Source organism: Monodelphis domestica, chromosome 4, assembly GCF_027887165.1.
Source record: "Monodelphis domestica isolate mMonDom1 chromosome 4, mMonDom1.pri, whole genome shotgun sequence".
NCBI classification, from domain to species: domain Eukaryota; kingdom Metazoa; phylum Chordata; class Mammalia; order Didelphimorphia; family Didelphidae; genus Monodelphis; species Monodelphis domestica.
The window spans coordinates 231,504,505-231,530,779 of record NC_077230.1 but is presented as its reverse complement, the minus strand read 5'-3'; the positions used below and the strand labels follow the sequence as shown (position 1 = coordinate 231,530,779).

General features: G+C 53.4%; 1 protein-coding gene across 5 annotated transcripts in view; it reads right to left on the bottom strand.

Annotated features, from left to right (window-relative positions):
• Positions 1-26,275, bottom strand: part of BCL9L (BCL9 like) — a 37,273-nt gene that overhangs the window by 3,736 nt on the left and 7,262 nt on the right. Inside the window, exons 1-8 of one of the 5 annotated variants that reach the window (XM_056794262.1) lie at positions 10,594-10,922; positions 9,100-9,233; positions 8,469-8,845; positions 7,583-7,702; positions 4,250-4,454; positions 3,920-4,004; positions 1,448-3,761; positions 527-793 (exon numbers count right to left, since the gene is read on the bottom strand). In XM_056794262.1, the coding sequence (XP_056650240.1) occupies positions 527-793; positions 1,448-3,761; positions 3,920-4,004; positions 4,250-4,454; positions 7,583-7,702; positions 8,469-8,769 (3,292 nt within the window). In that variant the 5' untranslated portion in view covers positions 8,770-8,845; positions 9,100-9,233; positions 10,594-10,922. Of the gene's footprint in view, positions 1-526; positions 794-1,447; positions 3,762-3,919; positions 4,005-4,249; positions 4,455-7,582; positions 7,703-8,468; positions 8,846-9,099; positions 9,305-10,593; positions 10,923-26,275 lie in introns of those variants that run through there. The other 4 variants (XM_056794261.1, XM_056794263.1, XM_056794260.1 and 1 more) reach the window with 4 other exon arrangements.

Below are 26,275 nucleotides of genomic sequence, written 5' to 3'. Positions count from 1 at the left end.
CGTCTCCCTCACAGTTGGTATGGTTGGCTTTGGGGATTCTGGTTCCTATTCTCCCCGTATCAGCATCCCTAGGGCAGCAGCAAGTAAGCCCAAGTTGGGGCATCTGGGGAACCTCTTTGGACCTCAAATACCCTGTCCGTAAGAGTGAGAAGCAGCAGCCCTGCTCCTCCCTAATTCTCAGAGCTCTTAAAAGGTTCAAGAGAAATCTACATACACATATGTATATATAATGTTATACCATTTATACATATGTACATATGTAATCATATATACATACATATAGATATATACATATCTATGTCTATCTCTGCCCTATGGGAATAGAAAGGATCATTAATGGTTACTCCTGTTACTGCCAAATTCTTGCCAGCACTGTCATCCTTTATCCCCTGGGGTAAGGGGCATTAGCCTCTCCTGGTCCATTAGCCCCTTCTATGGTAGTGGACAGCCAAAATCCCTTCCCTCCTATTCTTCCTCAGGGGGCAAGAACCAAAAGGCCAAGTCCTCAGGAATGTTGGTTTCCCACCTGGCATGGTCCCCGGTGGAAGCATAGGCCTATCGGGCAGAAGCTCATCATCCGAGGTGGCAATGGTCTTGATGGCATTGTGGTATAGGGGAGTGGAGCTGGGCATGGCATATTTGGACATCTGAGACATCATCAGCGACAAAGGGTTCTGGGAAGGGGCGGGATCTGGGGAAGAAGTAAAAGGCAGGCTGGGGTTCATGATGCCTCCGGGGGGATTGGCAGGTGGGGCAGAGGAGCTACTCCGAGGGCCGCTGGGAGGGAGGGCACCTACAGGAGAGAGGAGAGAGAAAGAGGTGATGCTTCTGGAAGGCTTCCCAGAGATGGAACAGGGATGACTTCCCCTCATCCTACATTACCAGCCTGACAACTCCTGCACTATCTACTAACTTGATATCTCAACAAACTCATCCCAGCACCCACTTGCTTCTCGGACACAGATCCTGAGGTGTGTTCAGGAGGTGCTGCCAGGGCCAGGAACGTAATGTCTCCCTTCAACCACTAGGAGCTTCAGGTGCCCCTCCTTCCTACCTACAGCCACCGGCAAATTAACGAGGTTAAGGCCATTGAATTTGGAGTCAAAGAACCTGGGCCTGAATCTCAGTTTTGCCCTCTGCAACCTCTGTCACTTTGGAGTAACCTTTTAATTCTCTGGGCCTCAGTTTCTTCCTGTGTGCAACGACTATTCAATTAGGAGCCCTTCCAGCTCTAGGTCCTACGATCCTACGCATTGCTGACCCTGGAGCAAATCGACCTCCCCTTTGGAGCGTCTTCCTCCCTGGGGTCCTGGGGCTCTATCGAGCGCCTCTGGGTCGGTCAGCTTAGATCAGTCTCCAGACTCGTCTGCCCTTGGTATGAGCAATGCCTTCCCTCCGAGCTCCGAGTTGCCTCTCTCCACTTGTCTTTGCCCTGATGACAACTCACCTTGCTCCAGGTTGCTCATGGTATTGGAAGAGTTCAAGTTGAGAGATGGCTGCTTGTTCTGGTTGACACCTGGGCTCGGCATGGCTGTCTTAGGTGAGGGCACCCAGCCTGGCGAGGGCACTGCCATGGAGGGAGACTTGAGCCGGCTGGGTGAGCCAGTTGGTGAACGGACGCTGAGGGAAGAGCTGAGGACCTGGGGAGACTTGAGGGGCCCCGGGGGGTTAGCAGAAGGCAGAGGCACCATCTGAGAGGGTGTCTGGGGTGACTTGAGGTTGGCAGAAGGTGAAGTGACCAAGGGCGAATGCACCTGACTAAGGGTAGGTGACTTCAGGTGACCCATACCTGGTGAGCCCATTTGGTTAATACTGATGGTGAGGTCTGAGGGCCGTCGGCCCAGCCCTCTAGCTGGGGCCTGGTGCATGGGGGCAGGAGGCGGAGGGTTGGGTGCTGGGGGAAGAGGCATGTGACTGAGCCGGGTGGTACCCAGGTTGCCCACAGGCATAGAGCCCTGATCGGGGCTGAACATGTCAGGGGCATTACCCATGTCTTGAGGCATGGCAGGGTAGGGTCCTTGCCCACTGGAGAAGCCTTGTTGGCCCTGATTGGGGAACTGGGAAGGCATAAGCATCTTTTGGGGTGCTCCCATCATGCCACTGCCATTCTGGGCCCGGACACGGGCCAGCTCCTCAGGAGCCAGGCCTTGAGGGCCCATCATGTCTGCAGGACCCCGCATCTTTTGGGACATCAACATCTGCTGCTGAGGGGTCATCTGCACATTAAGATTCATGTTCATGTTCATGTTGACATTCATATTCATGTTCAAGTTGCCGGGCCCCATGGGGGCATCCACATCCCTCAGGCCAGACTGTCCCATTGGAGGGCTCAGGAGACCCCTGCTGCCCCCAAATTCCATGCTCATAGGGGCACCTGCCAGGCCCTCCCCGCCTGTCATCTGCCCAGGGAACATGGTCGGTTCCATCTGTCGGTGGGCCTGAATCATCCGCTCCATCTCCATGCCCTGTCCCATGGCATTGCCTGCCATCCCCAGTGGGCGCTGCATGCCCATCGTCCGTTTCTCCAGCAGCTGGTGCCGCAGAAGCTCCTCACGTGCCCTGGGGGTCATGAATCTCTCTGCCTCACTCTGCCCACCAGGATAGGGCACTGCACCCTGCACAAAGTTGCCTGGCCCCCCCATTGGGGGCAAGTCTTCTGTCCAAGCCATGCCTGGCCTCACAGGCCTCTGCATGGCATTCATGGGCACTTCCATAGGCATGCTTTGCATACCTCCAAATCCAGATACCCGTTGCATCTGGTTGCCAGGGAAACGAGGTCCAGGAAACGGGTGCCCTCCCCGGAGCTGCATTGGGTCCTGGACATCCATAGGCCCCCGAAGCTGGGCCCCCATTCCTGGAGGCCACTGGTCCCCAGGTTTGCTGTGGTAAGGAGGTGGGGGGCCCCGGACCATCATGCCCCCCATGCCCTGGGACAGCATCATCTCCTGCAGGGGCCGTCCTCCATGGAGGCCAATTTGCTCCTCTTTCCGTCGCTTCTCCTCATAATATTCCTCCTGCAGCTTACGCCAGGCTACCTGCTCAGGCGTCAAACTGTCCTGACTCAGCCGCTGCATCATGATGTTCATCTGCTGCCCCATGTCACCGCCTGGGTGGTGACCTGGTACCTCGTGCTCCAGCCCAGGACCCCCGAGGCTCTGTGTCTGGGAAATCATAGACTGTAGGGGCTCTTCGTATTTCTTCAGGCCTCCAGGTGGGGGCACTGGGGGTTGCTGGGGTGCTGGGGGAGCTGGTGCTGGTGGCCCCCCCTCGCCTGCGGCCCCTGGAGGGGCCTTGAGGAAGGGTTCGGTCTCCCCGCTCCGAAGCAGCAGCCGCTCGATGTCCCGTAGTGTCTGTAAGGAGCGCTCCCGGTGCTCCAACTGTTCCTTCGATAGGCCCTCAGAGCCAGTCAGGGCCCGCTGCCCATTGCCCGTGGGGGTGCCCTCCCCTAGCAGGGTGGGGCCTCCGGGGGCGCCCCCAGGCTCCCCTCCTGGGGCCAGGGGGTTTGTGGCAGTGGCAGCTGTAGGGGTGTTGGGGTGGGTTCCCCCTGTTGCATTGCTGCTGGTGGCGCCCACAGAGTTGGGTGTTAGATCCCTGTGTGTATCCTCAGGTGGCCCCTCTGGAGGCAGGGAGGCAGGAAGAGCTGGGGGGGCGCTGCCAGGGGGTGGTGGAGGGGGTGGTAGAGGGGGCGGCTGGGACTGTGGGGTACCGGCTGAGGCTGTGCTCAAAGGAAGTGGTTCCGATGTAGGTGGCACCTTTGGAGCCTGTGGGACCACAAAGGCAAAGGATGAGGGAGGAGGCAATAGGCAAAGGGACCCTCCTCTCCCAGTACTACGCTGTCCCCCTGATACCGTACCCTCATGCCCACCACCCAGGAAAAGGTCTGGATCAGACCCATCCCTGGGCCCATGCAAATACTCACCTGGTCAAGCTTGGCACGGGGTACATTTTGCTGGTGGTAGGCCAGAATGGAGTCAACTCGGCCTTGCAACACCGCCTCAGCTGCCCTGGATCGGGGAAGAGGGCGAAAGAGAGAAATGCCAAAAGAGAAGAGTGCTTAGGGCTAACTGCATAGAGAAGGAAAACAGGTTCTAGACCTTTCTTTGCCCTGCCTCCCCAAGCTGGCCCTCCCATGGGTCCGTGCTAAGCCCGGGTCCCCGAGGCATTGGCTAGGGCATCTGGATAGACACACTCCCAGGTGGAATCTTGGGAGCACCCGCGGAACCATGCATGCTCCCCCAGCAGCACTTACGTGTTGGCAAGGTGGGTGGTGAAGACATAGACAAACTGAGCGCTTGACTTTCCTGGGCCTCCCGGACCACCAGGACCCTCTGTCCGAAGGCCAGCCGGGGGGCCGTGGGGGGCTCCGGGGGCACTACTCTCATTGAGGGGTGGTGGGGGGGCTGGACCTGGGCCCAGCTGTGTGGTGGCCATGCCTGGGTCTGCTACATTACAATCTGCAAAGGGAGAGGAAGAGGAGGAAGGAAGTGAGCGAGCCAGCGAATGGCCCCTGTTCCGGCCCAGCTTCACCGAGGGGGATACGTGGTACTAAAGAAGAAAGGCACTTAGGGAAACTGGGGGGGGGGGGGGTCAGCGCTGCTGGCCCATCAGAACTAGACAAGGGGTTAAGATACCTTTTCCTAACAAGTTCATAGAGACATTCTGGTCCCAAAGGGTCTCTAATGTTGCCGGCTATCTCATTTGCTCCCTCTTGGCCAAGTTTTGCTAAGTGGTAACCATAGAGGAGAGAGGAAGATGGTGGCTTAAGCAGGTGTGTATTTATGTCTACACTGTACTACACTGTACTACAATCAGTCAAGTCTCAGATGGTTGGATTTGTAAATCAATGAGAGGGGAGAGGGGGATGGAGAAAGAGGAAGGCAAGGTAGAGTAGGCAGAGCCTGGTCTAAAACTCGGGAAAATGAAGTTCTAGGGGGCAGCAGGGTGGCTCAGTGGATTGAGAGCCAGGCCCAGAGACAAGCGGTCCTGGGTTCAAATCTGGGTTCAGACACTTCCTGGCTGTGCGACTGAGCAAGTCACTTAAGCCCCATTGCCTAGCCCTTACTGTTTGAAATTCCAAAGCAGAAGAATGGTAAAGACTACCAGTATTAATTCCAAGACAGAAATCAAGGGTTCAAAATAATGCTGTATGCCTTCTAGGAACAGAGTGGGGATGAAACAAGTTAATAGCACTGCAGGATGTAAGGTATTATTAGGCTTTCATAGCCATGACGTCAACCAAAAAAACTGGAGGGAGATCTGGGTTCAAATACAATGCTCATGAAGTCAGAATCATGGGCTCTACTTACAGGCCAGCAAAGAGGAAACTTCTGTTCCACAACACCCTTCATTTCATTCAGTCGTTTCACAAATAAGTTGATCACAAGGGTTGTGGTGGGGGGGAAACATGAGCTTATAGATGGCTCAATGCCAAACCACCCCACTTCTAGAAAAACAACTCAAAGTCTATCGCCTTCTAACAGTGGTTCGCAATAACATCATTTAAAGTCAACAAACATTTCCTGAATGTTTGACATGTAAGGCGCTAAGCTAAGTACTAGAGGAGTTGCAAAGGTAAATAAAAACATGGTGCCTGCTCTTAATAAACTTAAAATCTGGTAGAGGAAACAAGATGGAGACGGAAAATAATTATGATACAAATTAGAACACTATAGGTGCAGGGACAGCAAGGAAACACAGTGGATAGAACACCATGCCTGGCGTCAGAAGGACTTGAATTCAAATCTGACCTCAGATACTTCCTAGCTGTATGATCCCAGGAAGGCCACTTAACCCTGATGGCCTAGCCCTTGCTATTCTTCTGTCTTAGAATTAATACTGACAAATGGTAAGGGTTTTAAAAAAGAAAATGCTACAGGGGCACAGAAGGGAAACAAGTACTTGGCAATATCCAAAGAGTAAGAGAAAGGGAGATTACTGTTGGCTGAGGTGAAGAGGTTATTATGGAAGACGTGTAAATGCTAGCAACTGAACTGGACTTGAAGGATGGGAAGGACTTCATCTTTGTACAACACTCTTCTGCCTTGGAACCAATGCTTACTATTGATTTTAAGACAGAAGGTAAGAGTTCCCAAATAATGTAATTGGGAAACAAACAAAAATACAATAAAGCAGAAATAATATTAATTTATGGTTATCAAAGATGTTTCTATGTATGGCAAAACAAACAAAAACATAATAAAGCAGAAATAACATTAATTTATGGTTAGTGAAGATATTTCTATGCATAGCAAAAACAAACAAAAATACAATAAAGCAGAAACAGTATTAATTTATGGTTATCAAAGATGTTTCTTTGCATGACAAAACAAATAAAAATATAATAAAGCAGGAATATTAATTTATGTTATCTAAGATATTTCTAATGAGTTTGACACCATCGCTAGATCACATGCACAGAGATAGTCTGATCCTCTAGTTCATTCATTCATTCAGCAAATATTTGTTCAAATCCCTACTTTGCTAAGTGTTGTCAGAGATTCAAAGTTTAGATAAAGCATGATCATGGACAGACATCACAGAGCTTACAGTTTAGTGGGGGACCAACATTAGTCATCTAGAGAAAAGACTAGAATCTTTTCCCTCCAACTTCACTGCAGGGTCCTTGACCTTAAAGAATTTGTCTTGTCCATGCGCTCAGTACAGACTAGATGAATATCTATCATATATATATCAATCAGTCAGTAAATCATCAGGGAGCTGTTAAATGTCTGTTATCTTACAGGCACTGTACAGGGGCAGGGAAAAAGAAGTTTTGTACTGGTCCCGTCACATGAACTGCTGGTATCTTTTGTGATTGACATGACTCATTCTGGAGGTTGTTGGAAGAAATTAATGGTGTCCGGGAACACAACAGAACTGAATAGCTCATACCAGGTCCGAACCCCTGGTCAGGGCTAATGAACAAAGCCTTTAACCCACTCAACCAACTTGTCACATCTCAAAAACCAGCATGAACCAGCTCTGCCCTCCCAGACCAAACCAGCAGGTGGCAGCACAGGCCAAGGATTTGAGGTGGCTACTGTCAGGCTTTCCAGGGATAAGAGTGACTCATCACCCCCAATTCCCTTTCGAAAGAGGGAAAGGAAGGACCAGGGAAGGGCAGGGTGATGACTAGTGTGTTGGGGCAGAGGTAGGAGAGGAAGCCAATATGGTGTTCCTCTGGACCATCTTGCCTAGGGAGAAGAGGAGGTCTTTGCGGGAGAAGTGGGGGTAGGGGAAAGTGTTGCATCTTTAGGGAATGGAGAAAGGGATGGCCTTGGGGAAGGGTGGATTCTGGGGATCTGTAGTTCTGACACTAAAGGGTCCTGGGTAAAGCTGCCCTATTTCTCCAGCTCCTGGCTAAAGGTGAAGTCTCATTCCTTGTGGGAGAAGACTTGAATGTGTTGAATGTGTACACACACACACACACACACACACACACACACACACACACACACGCACACACACACGCGCACACACGCACACACACACGCACACACACACACACACACGCACACACACACACGCTAAGGAGCTTCTCTTCTCTCTGACAGTTTTCACCCTTGCCTAGATGGGAACTCACTATGGGTGGCCCCAATGGGTTTGTCGTCATCATCGCTGTCTGGCCCCGAACACCATTCGTCCCCGCTGTATGGCTGCTTCCTCTCCAGCACACAGCGGCGCTTACTCCTCGGTGCCACCTCTGTCCAGGGAAGTGTGTGAAAAGAAGGGAGAGGCGTTAGAGTGGATTTCTAAAGTCCTGGCCATTCACCGCCTTCATTCTCAATTTCGGTTCCCTTCTTCTCTCAAGTTTGTTGGCACTGCCCAGTCTGGTATGGGAGCCATGCCAGCCTCCCACTCCGCCCCCATGCCACTGGCCCCCAACACACTACCATTTGTTTCTGATTTTGCTCCAAAGCTCAAGCCGCCTAGCGCCCCTCCCCCCCAACCAGCACCAAGCATAGAATAATCCTGACCACAACTGTTTCCAATTAGGACTGGGGGGGAAGAAGGGGGAGGGGGGAGCAGCTACTCATCCAGGCCCCTGTGCCTTCCCCAAATGGCTCCCACCAGTTCAGGACACCAGGAATGCCTCGGAGCTAGGACCTACCTGGATTTTATACTTTATCCTACAGGTGTTTTCTCCTATCCCCTACCGCCTCCATGCACCTCCCCTATCCTTTCTATAAATTGGGGTGAGAAGGTAGAGACAGGCCTAGAGACCCCTTTGTCTGAGATTCCGCCAGAGACAATGTGCCCCTTTGGTGACTGGCACTGCCTAGATAGAGATACGGTCCACAATACCAAGAAACCCGGTTCCTAGCCCCTACCTATTTCCACCCCTAACTCCTAAACCAGGGCAGAAAAAGGGGGGAGTTTCCCAAAACTCCCAACAGGAGGGGGTACTGGTAGCTGAAGGCAATAGGATAGGACATGGAGGGTCTTCTAGATTAGGATGCTATGGGTACCTTTGGCTTCTGGGTCCAGGGATGGTGTCCCAGCTTCCCGCTGTTCCCCCGAGTCCACTGACACGCTCCTCTCCCTCTTCACCTTCCCTTTGAGTGAACCAAAGGGAGGAACAGATGCCTGGGGGTTCTTCAGACTGGAGTTGCTGGGGGAGATCTGATTGGCCTTGGCCCCATGATTCCCTGCCCCCACGCCCTTGGAGCCCAGGTTACAAGTGGGTCCTTGGCTCACATTCTGGTGCTGCGACTGAGCCCCGCCATTCCCTGTCTTGCCATGATTGGTCAGTTTATTTTCTGGGTGCATTGGCTTGGCTGGGGCTGGAGAGCCTGGGAGGGATGGTGGCAGGATCCCGAGGGCTCCTGTCCTGAGGTGGAGGTGCCTAAGAGAAGTGAAAGAGAGAAGGGGTGTTAATCTTGTGAAGAATTGGCTTATCTTTGACAGCTAAGTACCCCTGGGGCCAACTCAATTGTACAGTTCTTTGTTTCCCTCAAGAAAACAAGATGTCTTGAGATGGAACAAGCCAATTGACCTCTTTGATTTACTCCAGTGACCCATTAGGCTGAGGGTTATCCTCGAGATCAGCAAAGGGTCTCCAAATCCAAAGGGGAACCAGATCCCCAAGCAGGTACCCACCCCAAGTCTCAAATCCATTGGCCCCTTGGGCGGGCTGGTTTCTATGGCAACCCCTTCTTCATTCCCATAAATTCTTCATACATCCACAAGACAGGAGACAACCAGTAGGCACCTGAGAGATCACCTTATCCAACCTTTGAAAGAGAATTCAAACCCAGGTCCTTCTGTTGGCAGGTATACCCTCTTCTTGGACCTTCTCCCCTTCTCCCTCAAACCTGTTCTTTCCCTCCTCCATCCCTAACCCCCTCCTGGTATCCCCCCAACCATTCATTCCGCCCCCTCCGGCCAAGAGGTGGAGGTGATGAAGGGGAAAGAGAAGATCTGGGATCACTGCTCAGGTAGGTCTCCTTTAGCACAACGGGGGAAATGACCTAGAGGGCAGGGGTCCATCACTCCAGTCCCCCGGGGGAGAAAGGGAGACCCCACGGCAGGCCAGCGATGGAAAAGCAAGGGAGGGGCAGTGCTGCTACGGACAGCAAGCTTCCCAAAGCAAGAGCGGAGCCCGGAGCCAAGGATTCCTGCAGCCAGGGCTGTGGGCCCTTTAAGCCCCAGCCCCACTCCCCCAGCAGCCTCCCCCCCATCCCTCTCCCCGGAGACCTATTAATAGCCGCTGGAAAGATCACATCACGGGGAGAGGATATTTATCCCCCCTCATTCCACACCAGCTCAGATTTATTTCAGCTCTGCTGTCCTGCTGCTGCTGCTGCTGCTGCTGGCGGCTATACCCGCCGCCGCCACTGCTGCCTCGGCTGCTGCCGCCTGGCCCCGTCTGCCTGCCTCTCCTGGGGAGGAGGAGGAGGCAGGTGCCCACCCGCTAGCAGTATGCCCCTTAGCTAGACCGCACAAGCACTGTCTGGCACATGGGGAGGGGGAGGGGCGGGGCCAGCAGCCTCTCAGCCCATGCCACAGAGCTGGGGGGCAGGGTGGGGGAGCCCCTACTTTCCTGAGTCTTGTGGATTAATGCCCCCAGCCTGCTGGGAAAAGAGGGGGCCTCTTCATGAGGTCTGCCCAGCTGGTGAGCCAGGGGTCCTCTGGTCTTCAAGAAGCTGACATTTTTCAACCCTCAGGCCATCCGGGACTGTCTTCCCCTCCTCTGCCCCCGTCTGGAACACGGCTCTGTCCCCCTTTAGGACCCCCCCCCCCTCCACAGCCCTGGTATTGCGGTGAGCTCCTGCCGCCTGGGAGAACGTCCCCCTCCCTCCCCGGTGGCCAGAGGCTGGGTGACCTGTGGAGCTAACAAAAAGAAACCTCCTGGAAAGTTGAGAGCGGCCAGGAGCCCCCAGGATGACAGGAGAGGCGGAGAGGGCCAGAAAGGGAGGCAGGGGAGGTGCAGGGGCTCCAGGAGGGCCCATTCATCCTGGGGTGCACTCGCCCTGCCCCCCCAGCGGAGAGCCCTGCCTTCGGGAGTTTACAGGCTCCCACAAATCCCCCAGAGAAGAAACCCCAGAGGCCACAGAGGCAACAGGTTGGAAGAGCAAAGGTTTGTCGCTGGACCTGAGTTTGAGGATTGCTGCGGACCTCAGATAAGCAGCTGAGCCCCTCCAGGCCAGCTTCCTGTCTGTAACATGAGGCTGGACCGGCCTGACTTTTTCAACTCAGTCTCCCATCCGAGGATCCGTCCTCCTATTTCCTGCTATCATGGAGGGCTGCGAACCGTGAACCTGGCTAAACTCCCCCGTGGTGGGGCGGAGGGCAAAGAATCCCACCCCACCCCAGCCCAAGCCCAAGGCCTAGTCGCGGCCCTAGCCCATCCCCAGCAGGCCTGTGCCGGCAGAGAGAGTCTTGGCCTGGCGGGGCCCTGGGGCTGCAGCTGGGCTCCTCTGGAGACCAGTAATGTTGGCTCAGATTCCTCCCCAACCGCAAGAATGCAGGAGCCTCCCCTCCCCTCCCCGCCCCTCCCCCGCCCTCTTAACCCCCCCTCTGGGCCGGGCTCGAGCTCGGCGGCTGCTGTATGGGGAGAATGACATGACTGCAGTGTAATTCCTCAGGCTGCAGGCACGCGTGCACGCATACACACACACAGAGACACCTACTGACACGGAGAGACACGCAGAGAGATACGCCAGAGACAGGCCCACATATGGCGTCAAGAGCCCAACAGATCCAGACAGACACAGAGGCACGCGTGTGAACAGAAACAAAGCCGGGCCAGGGAAGCCTGCGAATGAAGGGGGGGAGACTTTGGGTTTAGGGGCCTTCCCTGGGCACCCACCTAGAGAAAGAGAGAGGAGGCACCAAGCACATAAAGACGCGATCCCAAAATGACACAGGACCAGGCCTACATGTCAGGCATCCAGCCCCTGCTTCTCTCTCCTGGTCCTCGGAGGCCCCAGGAAGAGAGCCCCCCCCCCCCCCCCCGTGGTCAAGCAGGTGAGTGGGAGGGGACAGAGGAAGACCCTCCAAGACATCACCTTTCCTCCCACTTGGAAAAAGCCCACCAACGTAGCAAGCCCCCCCAGACACCCCCAAAACATGCTCAGCTGCTTCCAGAGTTCCGAATCAGCTGCTTTGAGGTCCAAAGAGAAGATCCCTAGCTTCCATCAGTCAAGCCATTTATTAAATACCTACTACGTGCCAGGCCAAGTCAGACAGCACAGCTGTGGTGTCGCTTCCAGGCCTCACATTCTAGGAGAACCTTAGAGAATACCACCGGTCCCCTTATTTTCCAGAAGGGGAAACTATCCCAGATTAGTAGAATGACGTGCTATGCCCACACCTCAAGTGAGGCAAAACCTTCCCAGGAAACCAGGACACTGGACTCCCAGCCCAGCTCTACACGGCCTTCCTTGAGGATCTCTTCCAGAAAGAACCCTCGGGACGGCCGGGTGGCACAGTGGCTAGAACGGCAGCCTTGGAATTGGGAGGACCTGGGTTTGAATCTAGCTCCAGACGCTTCCTTCCTAGCTGTGTGACCGTGGGCAAGTCACTTGTTTGGCTTGCCCTTGCCCTTCGGTCTTAGAGTTGTTATTTAGACAGAAAGTAAGGGTTTAGAGAAAGAAAGAAAAGAAAGATTATTCTGTGCCTGCCTCATTCTGTTCCCCCTATATGATGTGCCAAAAAAAATCACACACACACACCCAGATCTTTACTACCACTGCCCTCCTCCAAGCCTCAAAAATAGAGAAAGGGGTCTAGAAAGACATAAGAATTAATAGCTCGATTTCATGCCATCTGGGCCCTGGGCACATCTATTTCCCCACACTAGTACCTTGCGAACCACCACACCCTCAGCATAAACATGCCATTCAGTGCCCCAATGACTAGGACCTCTAGGACTGGGGATGAGAAAACTGAAGCAGGAGGCTATCTAACGGACAGAAAATTGTTCCCCTCCCCCTGTCCCCAGACAACCAAAAAAAAAATACCCAGAGGGGCTGAGAAGCTACATAGGATCCCCAAACCCTTCCTGGGCCCTCTTCTAGACAAAGCCCAACATTGCAGCCCCAACCCCCTCTTCCCAAGCTCCACCCTCCTCCTCCTCACCCCCACCCGGTCATCAGGCAAGTTGAGTCAAGAGCACATGAGTCAGAACTTTTCTGTCTCCCCTCCCCTTCTCTCCCTTACCCCCTCCAGGAGCCCAACCCCTCCCCTTCTGGCTCCCAGGGTCCACCCCACCCCAACCCCAACCCATGAGGGTGGGTGATGAGGTGAGGCAATGAAGGGCTCTAGCCCAAGCACCACGGCAAGCTCTGAGCCACGTTGCCTAATGGGGAAGACTTCAACTCCAGTGCCTAAGAGGTCAGAAGCCTCTTCCATGGGTGGGGGGAGAGGAGAAGGGATCAGATGTCCCGGGAAGAGAAGAAGCATTGCCTCAGCACCGGGGAGGGAGCCAGCATGTGTACATAAACTGGGTGCAGGTGTGAGTCACCTGCTTGGAGGAAAAGGGTCATAACCACTAGAGGAACAAGGTAGAGGGGTGGAGAGAAAGTTTCCCCAGACTCCTGAGAGTAGGAGGGGGAGATCTCTCCGTGTGCCATCCCTAGCCCAGTGTCTGGATCCTCAGGGTGCCAGGGAACACTGGGATGCCAAGGAAACAGCAGTGGATCTGAAGTCAAGGCCTGAGTTCAAAGCTTGACCAAGTCACCTGACTTCTCTCTCCAATTCATAACTTTCTCATTTAAAAGGAGAGAAAAGTTAAACTAGAATCTAATTATTAAGATAATAGTGGGGCAGCTAGGTGGGGCAGGGTTGGGTTCAAATCTGACCTCAGACATTTCCTAGCCATGTGACCCTGGGCAAGTCACTTAACCCCGTTTGCTTAGTCCTTGCCCCACTGTCTTAAGAGTTGTTACTAGGACCGAAAGTGAGGGTTATTTAAAAAAAAGAAAAGAAAAGAAAAAAGAAAATAGCTCTGAGCATTTTCTCTGGCATTCCCTATGGTGGAATGCTCTCCCACTTCTACTCCAATTACCAACCTCCTTGGTTTCTTTCCTTTAAATCCCAACTAAAATCCATCTGCTAACGCCTTCCCTCACCCCTCTTGATTCTGGTGCCTTTCCTCCTTTCATGACTTCCTACTTATCCTTGGCATAGTTTGTATATATTTGTTGTACATTGTCTCCCCTGGAGGGCAGGGCCTGTCCTTTGCCTCTCTATCCTCCCTAGTGCTCAGCACAGTGCCTGGCACATAGCAGACGATTAATAAATGCTTATTGAATTCAATTAATAGCTAAAGCCCCTTGCAGCCCTGCTTGTTCGAGCCCATGAAAGTGGCCCTGCCTGTCTGCCCCGGTGGGTAGCAGGTTGACCCCTGGATATAGACGCGCGGTCCTCCCGTTCTTCGCTAACTTGCCATCTCTTTTTCTGAGGACAAATAGGAGTTCCAGGATCCAGCCAAGTGTTCTAGGCAGCTGGATGTAGTGGGCAGAGTGCTGGACGTGGAGTCACTGCAAGGCCCTGGGCATGTCACTTAGCTCTCGGCAGCCTCGGTCCCTCATCTGCAAAGTGAGAGGGTGATGGCACTCTTTCTCACAGGGTTATAGGATCAAAAGAGGTAACATAGGTAAAGTGATCAGCCAGAGTTAAAGCACTATGTCACTGCTCACTAGGACGATGAGGATATTCTGCCTCCTTCCCAGGCCCAGCTCCAGAATGAGCCAAACAAATTAAAGCAGAAATCTTTGACCATTTTTGTGTCATAGCAAAGCAAAGGCCCTCTAGCAGTCCGGTGACATCTATGGACCCCTTCTCAGAATGTCACAAAAGATGCCATTTCTTTCCGGGCATAGAATCTATGAAATGCAGCCACAGCTCTGGGCTATAAGCGCCCTTGAGTTGGAGGGAGGAAATGGGGGGCCCAGACCTAGAACCCAGGTGTCCCTTCCCTTCCCCCTTCCCCCCCCCCCCCCCCGGGACAGAGCAAGGGTCAGGGAAGAGAGTTCACCCTGGTGGGGAGGGGAAGGGAACTGGGGCATTCTTTAACAAAGCAGGGGCTTTAAGGAACAGCCACCACCAACAGGAAGGTGCTGCCCTAGGCACAGCAGACTCCAGCTAAGACCACCAGGACTCCTGGGCCCTCATTCCGACCCTTGGGCCGCAGAGAAGGCCCATGAAAGCCCCATAGCAGGAGGTCACTTCCTCTTCCTGAGCAGGTGATGACTCAGACAAGGGGTGGGGAGGTCAAAGGACAATTGGCACAGCAGGAAACTCCGATGGGGGGGCCAGCTTGCCCTTCTGGGACCCAGGAACCTCTGCCTGGGGACTTCCAGGCTCTGGGGGCCTTCCCCTTCTCCCACTTCCTGGCATTCCTCCCCTCTTACACCCAAAAGAAGGCCATGCAAATGAGGTTTGTTTCAGTGGGAAGGCCCAGCGTTCTTGACCATGAGGGGCAAAGCAAAGCAGCTACGCCACTCCTGGGGTCCCAAGTGGGGCTCGGAAATTCCTCCCTAGTCAGTCTGGTTCCAGCCAGGAGGCAGGGGAAGAGTTGGTTGAGGAAGTTCCCCAGCGGTCCCAGCCACCAAGAAGACCTAGAGAATACTTGGGATTGCCTTGAAGCCCCCTCCCCCTCCCCACTACTGCCTTCCAGCCATAACAGCCAGAAGCTGGGGGGGACAGGGATCCCCCATCACGGATTCCCCAGGAAGAGAAGAGCCCCATCTACAGCTTCCTCCTTTTCTCAAGCACCCCCAAAAGCCGCTGTCCAAATCCCTGCTAGCTCTCTCCCATGGGGCTTGGGCAGGGAAAGGGTGGGGGTGGGGAGGGGGATGGGACAAGGAAACAAGACAAGGCAGGAAACCCAAGGGGAGCCGGGTACAGCGGGCACTTGGGGCCAGGCACAAACAACCAACACAGGAAACCACAGCCCACCCCCGCCCACCCCACCCGCCCAAAGGCTCTGGGACTGGGGAGCTGGAGGAGCCTGGTAACCCAACCTGAGGCAGGGGGCCTAGAGGTGGGGGAAGGGGCTGGCTGGGCAAGGGGAGACCGTGGGAGCCCCAAGTCCCTTCCTCTTCCTCCTCAAGGAGGTCTAATCCAGTGGACTACGTGCCTAGACTCTAGCCTTCCCCCCACCTTGGGGAGGGGGCAGAATGAGGGGGGCAGGGAAGAAGGGATGTCCCCCCAGCCCAGGGGTGGGGAAAGGGGCTAGCAGAAGTGGCACTGTCCCTTTAAATCCACCGAAATCCTGAGCTAGGCCCAGCCCAGCTCTGGTTACACAGGAAGGAAGGGAGCTCCAGATCCAGTAGGGCAGGCAGTGGTAGCTGGAATGAATGCCCCAACCACCCAAATATATCTGGCCCCCACCCGAATGCCTCCTTGGCACTTCCTGCCCTTGGCCCCTTTGCCAGGATGGTGGGGTGAGGAGGTGAGAGCTGCCCCCACCCCTTGGAAGGAGCTCCCTCCTCCAGAGCAGAAGGAAATGTCCTGGGGAATGGGGACAGGCAGACAGGCGAGAAGGCACGACCCACTGGACAAATGAGAAGGCCAAGTGGCTCTCTCTGGTGTGGATACGGAGGTCAGGGAGGGACGGGTAGCGCCAGCCACTCGGACTCCTAGCAAAGTGAGGGGAGCTCGTTCCCCTCGGCTCTCCTTTCCAGGTCCTAGCCCCTCAAGGGTTAAGCTTGCCCTGGTTTGGGGATAGGGGGATGGCCACGGAGCCTCCTTCAAGCTGCTCGCCTGCCTGGAACAATGGAGCCATTGTGGAAGGAGAGGAGTTCAGGCAGACCGCTGGCACGGGCTGCACACCCAAGGCCAGAATCTTGCCCGACACCTGCTCTTGCCCCAGGTACTGCCCAAGATGGGTAAGCCCCCCGGCAGGCCCACCTCTCCTGCCACATCCCTGACCCAGGGCATCTAGGGTTCCCCAGGGGCCTGCGCGTGCTCCCACACTGGCCTCCAGACTGCCATGACCCCTAGTAGAAGGGGAGGGCCATGCACCCTGGTCCAGGGAGAGCACAGCCCACATGAAGACCTGGAGGACAGAAAATGCATCAGCATCACATCCGGGAAAACTCAAGGCCGGGGAAGCCGTGAGGAATTCAGGGTCCACTCAACTGATGCCCGTCTCGTCCCCCAACTCTGCCCTCTTCCACAGCCTCACATACAAAGAAACGTGCCTCCAGAGAGCCAGGAGACCGTCTACTACGGGCATACCTTAGCTTGGCAGAGGGGGCTTTTCTTCCTTTCCTCCTACCTCGTGCCATCATTACTGGCCAGCTCCTCAAAGCGGAGCCCTAGCCCCTTCCGGGACGATCTGTCTGCCTCTCCACTGCCGTTATCGGGGTGCTTGGCCTCCAAGGATTCCCCCATATTCGCCGCCCCTAAACACGGGTGTCCCTCTTTCTTCTCTTCAGCACACACTTGGAAAAGAGGTTGAGACTTCCAAAAAGGACATTACGAGTGCCACTCACAAAGCAAAAAATCGTCAAGTTCTAATATGATGTTATGATAGAGGCATGGGAAGGAATGCTAGGATTGGGGTCACAGAGCTTCAGTTGTTCCAATCCTGCCTCTTACTACACAGGTAACCCGTAACAAGTCACTTCAGTTCTCTGGCTAGCCTCGAACTCCCATGGCCACAGGCTGCCTCCAGGTCACTTTCCTCCCAGGGGATAGGGCTCAGGAGGCTGAAGCTCAACCCTGTGGGGTCTGATACACTGGCAGGAAGGCCCCCGCTAGGGTCCCATCCTTTTTTTGACATGATACTCAGGCTCCCGTGGAGGTACCAAAATGTGCAGGCCCAAGGATGGGAGGACCTGGGTTCAAATCTGGCCTCAGATACTGGGCAAGTCACTTCACCCCCATGGCCTAGCCCTTACCACTCTTCTGCCTTGGAACCAATGCACAGGATTGATTCTAAGATAGAAGGGGGAAAAAAGGATCAAAATGCATAGAACCTACACAGTTCTACTAGGCGGTAATGAGGTGCCTGTGAGATGCATGTAAAAGTCTGGCTTATGATGATGATGATGATGATAGCCAATATTTATATAGCACTTACAGCATGTCAGACACTGTCCCAAGGGCTTTACATGTTATCTTTTTTATTATCCTCACAACAACCCTAGGAAGGAAGTGCTATTGTTATCCCCCTTTTTACAATGGAAGAAACTGAGGCTAAATAATAATAGTTAACATTTACATAATGCTTACTATTTGCCAGGTGCTGAGCATTTTACAATTATCTCATGACCCTTGAACCAACCCTGCAAGGTAAATGTTATTATCCCCATTTTATAACCAAGGAAACTGAGGTAAAGTAATAGTAATAACAGCTAACATATAGCACTTACTATGTGTTAAATATTACCTCATTTGAGCCTCACAACAATCCTGGAGAATAGGAGCCATTATTATTCCCCATTTTAGAGATGAGGAAACTGAGGCAAACAAAGGTTAAGTGAGCAGCCACGGGTTACACAGCTAATATCTAAGATTGGATTTGAACTCGGGTCTTCTTGACTAGGCTTAGCACTCTATCCTAGCTGCCTACAAATATAAATATATAAATGAGGATAAACACAAATACTAGGACTCCTATAACCCCTCATATTTATGCAGCAGTTTTTTTAAACCCTTACCTTCCGCCTTAAAATCAATATCATGTATTGGGTCTAAGGCAGAAGAGTGGACTGTCGCAGATTAGAACTGTTCATGAGGTTTTTGTTTTTTGTTTTTTTAAACCCTTACCTCCAGACTTAACACTGTGTACTCTTTCCAAGGCAGAAGAGCGTAAGGGCTAGACAATGGGGGTCAAGTGACTTGCTCAGGGTCACACAAGTAGGAAGTGTCTGAGGCCAGATTTGAACCCAGGACCTCCAGTCTCTGGGTCTGGCTCTCCATCCACTGAGCCACCCAGCTGCCCCCCCCTTAGTCAATTGAAGGTGAAGGTGAATCACTGTCTCACAACAACCATGTGACCTTGAAGGGATGACTCCCACCTCACAGTGGAGAAAAAAGCTCTCCAGAGGGACGCTGACTTGCCCAAGGTCACAAACTCTGTGGCAGGACTGGAACCAGGGTCTCCGGGCTCCAGAAACAGTTTGCTGATTCCACGGAATCTCCTCGGGCTGCAGAGGGTAAAGGGGAGGTTCCACACTTCCCTTCTCCAAGGTTCACACCCTCTACCGTATGTAGACTAAGCCCTCTTCTTTGGCTATCCCCATGGCCAAGCACTACTCCCCAGCCCTTAAGCCACTGGCTGCCATTTGGATGGCTCTCATTAATCTCCCTGCGTCCGATCCCCTCTCGTTTCAGGATTGCTCCTTAAAGCCCTGAGTGGCAAGAAAGTGTCCTCTGTATCTGTGCTTCCTCTGCTCCCCAGTCGGGTGGCCGCTCGGACCACGGACGGCCCGGGTGGCTCCAGGCCTCTACCTTCCCCAGGCCTCAGGCCTGAAGCACAGATGTGGCCCGGGGGGTTTGTGGGAAAAGTGGAAGGAGCATCGAGGGGGAAAGACCTGGCCTCCCTTGACCAGGGAACACTGTGTATTTCAGGGTGGCTCCAGCCTGCCCCCCAAGGGTTAATGAGGTCCTAAAAATAAACTGCTCCAGGGTTGATGAGGATCTGAACCCTCTAGCCATCTGTTCCCATTTTCTCCCGCTAACCCTGGAACATCTGAAACCAGCCCCAGTGCCCCAGCCGGCTCCCAAAAATAGCCCTAGCCTGCCCGGTGAGAGAGCCGTGGGGGACAGGCACAGATGGGCATGACCAGCCCAGCAGGGAGCAGCGGCCAGTGGGAGGCAAGCCAAGGCCCCTGGCCCCAAGCCAGATCTCGGTGTCCACTCTGGCCCACAGGGCCTCAGGGTTAGGGAAGGCAAAGGCTGGAGCTGGAGTCAGGGGGCTTTGTCCTGCTCTTGGGGCACTGACCACACAGGGCAAGGGCAGGGCCTACACTTGGACAGCAGACTCAGGTGTCCGGGCATCCCAGGCGTTTCCGCCACATCCTAATCAGCTTAATCCTGAAGCAGGGACACCAAGTCCTGGGGCCGAGGGAGGGGCTCCCCGGCCAGACCACCTGTCTCAGCCCACTTCACCTCACCCGGAGTGACCCACCCTGGGGGGCCCTTGCCCCAAAGAGGGCAGCCCTAGAAGAACGCAGAAATGCCAAGAATCACTGGATTTAGAGCTGGAAGAGAGAATAAAGACGAAGCCCATCAACACCTTCATTTTATAAAGAAAGAAACTGAGCTCCAGAAAGGCAGAAGAATGACTTGCCCAAGGCTACCCAGGAGGTAAAGAACAGGTCTTGAACTTAAACAGGCTCTTTCCCCATACTTAATAATTTACAAAGCACTTTTATAGGCGTTTTATTTTATCCTTGCAATAGCCTTTAAGACTGCAAGTATTATCATTCTTATCCCCATTTTACAGAAAACAGACTGAAAGGTCAATCAAGCAATCAATAAACATTGATTAAGGGCCTACTATGTGCTAAAGACTGAACTAATGAAACAATTTGCTCAAAACCACACAGCGAGTATCAGGCCTGGGATTTGAACTGTTTCCACACACAAATTTCAGGGCCCTCTTCACTACAACCCACTTTGTTCACTTCAAAGCAAGATTGTCTCCATTCTCCTTCTACTCCCAACACCCTTAGGAATTCTGGGAACTGGGCACATTTGGATTCAGTCATTTTCCTCCCCATCCCAGAGTCCTAACTTTTTATTCACTCGCTTGAGTCCTGTTTTTTCTTTTCTTTCTTTTTTTACCCTTACCTTCTGTTTTAGTATCAGTTCTAAGACAGAAGAGCAGCAAGGGCTAGGCAATTGGGGTAAAGTGACTTGCCCAGGGTCACACAGCTGGGAAGTATCTAAGGATAGATTGTGAACCAAGATCCTCCTGATTCCAGATCCGGCACTCTATCCACCTAGCTACTCCTACCTCACTGCACTAAACTCCATCTGTATGAGCTGATGACTGTGTGGACATCCTCCAGAATTTCCCTGCCAGAGGTTCAAACCCAGTCTCAATCATCTCAGGTCCCCAAGGAAATTAGAACTAAGGAGGTGTCCCCAGATCCCTCAGTCGATGCTGCTACAGAGCAGTGCCCAGGCTGAATTTTGTATAGACAGCCTGGGGAGGGGGTGCCAACCAATGCCTAAGGATGGGTGCCATCCTGGTTCCTGGAAAGGGACAGGGCCCTGGCAGTTCTTCACAGGTACTATCTTGCTCCACCCTTCCAGTAACCTTGAATCTTTGGGCTAGAAGGGACTTTACAGATCCTCTGAGCCAGCCTACTCACTTTAGAAATGACAAAACTTCTCAGAAAAGTGAGCTGACTTGCCCAAGGTCACACAGCTGGTTGGTGGGAGAGCCAGGTCTAATAATAACTCCCATTTCTCTAGTTGTCTAAGGTTTACACAGCTCTTTTTTCTACAACAGCCTCTCAAGTAGCCTCAACTTTACAAATGAGAAAACTGAAGGCCAAAGAGTAAGATGATTTGTCTATGGTGGAACCGTAATTGGTTATCTGGGTTGTTGTCCTTTATAATCAAAGAGGACCAAAATGATGTCCGTGATGTCTTCTGACTCTCACCTAAATTGGATTTAAGGGAGGCAGAGTCTGCATTGCCTCAAAAACAACTATTAAGTGGGCAGCTAGGTGGCTCAGGGGATTGAGGGCCAGGCCTAGAGACGAGAGGATCTAGGTTCAAATCTGGCCTCGGACACGGTGTCTGAGTGTGTGACCCTGGGCAAGTCACTTAACCCTCATTACCCAGGACAATCTTAGAGGAAGTGGAGAAGGTAGAAGGGCAAGATGTACCAACAGGTGAGAAACAGGGGGCATAGTCTGGGATTGTCTTAGGCAATCCTGAATTTGAGGATTTTTTTAAGGGAATCTTTCTAAAAAGGATGTCTTTTGTCAAACCGTACATCTATTTGTTTGGTTAAAAAAACATGGCAGGGGCAGCTAAGTGACTTAATGGATAGAGAGCCAGGCCTAGAGATGGGAGGTCCTAGGTTCAAATGTGACCTCAGACACTTCTGAGCTATGTATCACTTCATCCTAATTACCTAGCCCTTGCTGCGTTTCTGTCTTACAACTGGTACCAAGACAAGGTACAAATCTGGCCTCAGACGCTTCCTGGGCCAGTCACTTAACCCCCATTGCCTATCCCACTCTTCTCTCTTGCAATTGATAAGGTACAACGGTGGCCTCAGATACCCCCTAGCTGTGTGACCCTGAGCAAGTCACTTAACCCGCTGCCTATCCCTTATGGCTCTTAGGTCTTGGAACCAGTATTGATTCTAAACATGAAAGTAAAGACTTAAAAAAAAGATGGAAGGTAAGTTGTTTGTTTTTTTTTCCTATTACAAGCCTAAGGATAGTCAGTGCAGAAAAAAAAAGTATAACAGTACAGAATAGTTCAAGAATCAGAGGACCTGCGTTCAAATCCTTTGGCCGTTTCCTTCACCGTCCAAAGAAGGAAGAGCGAGCCCCACAGGCTCGGAGGACCCGTGTGGCCCTGGCGAGCTCCTGGGAACTTCAGACAAGTCTTTCAATACCATCATCTAAAGCCACTCTGAAGAGAGCTACAATGCAAAAGGGAGGGAACGAGGCAGAGCTCAGGCCTTTGGGGACCGGGGCCCCTCCCAAGGCTTGACAACAAAGATGTCACCGACCTGGGTGGGAAAGCTTAGGTATGAAGGAGTGCGCTGGTGTGGGCGGGGAAGGTTTCCTAGAAGTCTGCCTGTGTTCCCCTTCCCTCCCTCGGCCCACCTAATAACTCCTTCCCTGCTGGGGGAGCTGGGATCAAAGCGGCACAAAGGGCCGGCGGCCCAGGGGCAAAGCTGGGGTCTCGCTGGAGCCAGGCTGCCCCGCTCCTCCCTTCATGCCCCTCCCTGCCCCCAACATGGGTGCTCCAGCTCCACCCCCGCCCCCCATGGTCCTCTCCATCCTACCCATTTCCTTCAGCTCAGCCCCAGGTGTGGGGGAGAGGAGGGAGGAAGGGGCACAGGTTCCTGGGGCAACCCCAGCTAGGTTTTCACTAGGGAAGGAGCCCAAGGGGGTGAGGGAGGAGCAAGATGTTCCTCCTCTTCCTCCTGCCCCACCTCCCAGTGGTGGGGGTGGGTCAAGGGTCAGGCCAGGGCAGGGAGGGGTCCCAGCCCCTACCCTGCCCCTTCCCAGGCGGCCTGCCTTCTGTATTATTGCCCAGTACTGACTGGGTGTCCATCCTTCCACCTGACCTGCCCCCCTCAGCCCGGGTCCTCCCCGCCCCCCAGCTCCCTCCAGCTTTTCCTAGTCAGCCCGGGAGCCCACAAGAGTGTTTGTTGTGAATTCAGGGAGCTGTTGCTAAGTAAGGAAGAAGGGGAAAGGGAGGGAGAGGGAAAGTGGGGGGGGCAGGGGCAGAAACCACGTTATCATGGCTGTTTGCCATCCAGCCTTTTGATTCAGCCAGCTTGGGCCGGGGCCAGGAGAAGGAGGACTGGAGGGAGGATTGGTAAAGGGTCGGAGGACAGGGAGTGACACCTCTGCCCCCTCTGAGACGGGATTGTGGGAGAAGATGGAACAGGCACGGGCAGGGAGGTAGGAGGGAGTCGGTTTCTCTAACCCCCCCCATCCCCCTCGCTCGGTGACCCCTTTTCAGCCCTCTCCTAGACCGGAACCAGAGAGCTCCAGCCAAAGGCAGGTCCCTCCAGGGTCCGCCCTGAAGCGGAGGGAGTGTGAGGAAAGGAGGCAGAGATTCGGCCACCCGGGGGAACACAGAGAGGAGAGAGATGGAGACACACGTTTACACAGACTCTCCAACTCTGGAATCTATGTCAGGGGCTGGGGCTAAAGGGTGTGGATTGTGGGGTGGGGCAGAGCACCCAGCCGCACCCTGACATGCCCCCTGCGGTGTCCCCCTTGGAGAGATGGGAAACTGCAACGGTTTTCTTCGGGATCTGGGACTTCCTGCCACCCCCACCCCAATCCCAGACATTGGGGCCCCCGTTCTCTGCTCTCCTCTGAACACTCCATTTTCATCTGCTCTCTCCTTCTGCATCCCCCCAACTTCCCCACCCCACCCCCACACACCCTCCAGCTCCAGGAAGTCTCTGAGCTGCACAGAACCCCCTCCCCCCCAGGGCCTCTGTGGATTGGCTGGGGGCCAGGCCTGAGTCGGCCTCCTTGCCACACTACTCTCCCCCCTGCTCCCCCCACCCCCATCCTGGAAGCCGGGAAGGAGGCAATGAAAATAAGCCTTAGTGCAGCCATTCTCCATGGAGAGACTGAGAGGGGAGAGGCCTCTAATGGCCTGACCCAATCCAAGAAGATTGGTTAGGGGTGGGGGGTGAAGGGAGGAGGGGAAGGCTCCATCACCAAGACTGGGATCTCCAGGGGAAGAACACAGAAGTTCCAGCCAGAGGACCCTCCAGGGAGGCTGGACATCGGAGGGGAGACGTGTAAGGAAGGGCCCCAGAAATCCCGATCCCAATAGTTTCCTTTAAGGACTTCAGGCAGAGAGTGGGCAGATGCCTGCCCAGAGATGCTCCCCAAAGCCCCCTGGGAGGCCCATTGGCTGAGATGGAATGTTGCCCTAACAGGGCTTCGGTGGCCATGGGAAGGGAAAACATGGCGTAGGAACAGGCTGGAGATGGGAGGGAGCTGGGTGAAGCCCAGAGCAGGCGGCTGGGCAGGCAGTCCTCCCTCCTCCCCTCAGGCGGCTGGGCTCAGTTTGTACTGGGGGTCAAAGGGGAGTTCTTTTCCGAAGCATTCTGGGAGAGACGCCAACTAGAGCAAGCTGCTAACCACCCCTCCCGGCACCAATCCTGGTGGTGGGGGGTGGGGGGGTGGGAAGAGAACCAGGGTCCCAGCCAACCAGACTTAACCCTTTCAAGGACACGCTGTTCCCTATGGACTCTGGAAAGGGGGTGGGGATGGAGACTGGGAAGAGTGAGCAGGGATGAGGACCTTTGGGGGGCCTGTTTTTCCCTTCCAGGTAAGGAGACAAGAGACAGAAGAGTTGGCAAAAAAGGGTTCTTTTTATCTTAGGTTGCCACCACTTGTCAGAATGCCAAGCCCAAAACCACTGTGGTGATTTTTCTGGGACCAGCTCCTGAAGGTTTATAAGGGCGATCCATGAGTGTGTCAGAACTAGAGGCTGAAAAATAGAGACCCTCCTCTGAGATGACCTCCTTTCTGGACCCACTGGCCTTCTGCTCAGAGAAGTGAGGGGGTAATGGGGGCAGTTCCCCCTCAACTCTAATATGAGTCCTGCCTTTCCCTCTTAACTGTCCTCACATCCCAGCTCTCGGGATGAGTGAGGCCACAAGATTTGTCTTGAGATCAGAGGGGAAAATGCACTCCAGATAGGGACAAGAATTCTAGGATCTAAACCCTAAGCCTCCCCAGCTCCGCCTCAGTTATCACCATTTAGCGTCCACCCACCCCCAGTACGCCTCATTTTTCTCAGCATACTCCAGCATTACTTACTTTCTAAACTGTAACAGGAAGGAATGAGATTAAATTTGAAGGACTTCCCAGTGCTTGGTCAGGGCTAAAAGACACTAGAATATTATAACTCTAACTGAAATTTAATCTTCTTCAATTACTTAAAAACACTATTCTGCTGGGTCAACTAGGTGGCTCAGTGGATAGTGTGTCAGACTCAGAGATAGGAGGTCCTGGATTCAAATATGGCCTCAGTCACTTCCTACCTGTGGGCAGGTTACAACCCCAATTGTTTAACCTTACTGCTATCTGGCCTTGGGATCCATACTTTGTATCTAAGTTTTCTTTTTTTTTTTAACCATTATCTTCTGTCTTGGAACCAATAATGGTAAGGGCTAGGCAATGGGGGTCAAGTGACTTGCCCAGGGTCACACAGCTAGGAAGTGTCTGAGGCCAGATTCCACTGAGCCACCCAGCTGCCCCCAGTATCTAAGTATTCTAAGACAGAAGGTAAAGATTTTTTAAAATCAACACAATTCTGTTGTGTGACCCTGTGCAAGTCACTTGACCCCAATTGTCTAGCCCTAGTACTAAAACAGAAGGTAAGGGTTGAAAAAAAACTATTCTGAGGCGTCTATAAGTGATATCAGACCACCAGAGGGGTCAAAGACACAAAAAAGCTAAGAATCCCTGCTCCAGAGGGCAACATGTCCCCCTCAATACTTCAGGATACCCTCCTGCTACCAGTCTGGGAATATAAGACTCTGCCCTTTTCTCTGTGACCTTGGTAAAGTCACTTATCCTCTTTAGGCCCTGATTTTGCCATTGGTTTGTGGATCTGAAACTATTGTTCCCTATCCTAAGGCAGTCCAAAACTTAGTAAAAGTATCCAATCCCCCAACCAGCAGGCAACCTAGTAGTGCTATAATTGCCCCCTGCCTTCCCCCCCCCTCCCACAAGGGATGTGGCCATGGCCTTGGAGCTAACTGGAAGGGTGCCCTATAGGTTGACATCTATATATCTCAAGGCTTGGACTAGGGAGGGCCCCAATAGAGGGTGATAAGAGACAAGAGCTATAGGGCTTAAGAAGCCCTGAGAGGGTGGGCACTACCCAGGAAATAAACTCTATTGTTACCAAGAATCCCAGGCCTGGGAACAGTTCATCCCCAAACTTTGCCACTCCCCACTAGGGACCACAGCATGAGCAGGCACCTCGGCCCTCCTCTGGGAACCTTTCCTTCCAAAGCACAAGAGGACTCCATGTCCCAGAGTGTTCCAGGGAGACAAGTGATAAAACATCCACCCCACACACAGACATATCATCCCACAGACACACCCTCCCCCCTAAGAAATGTGTTCAC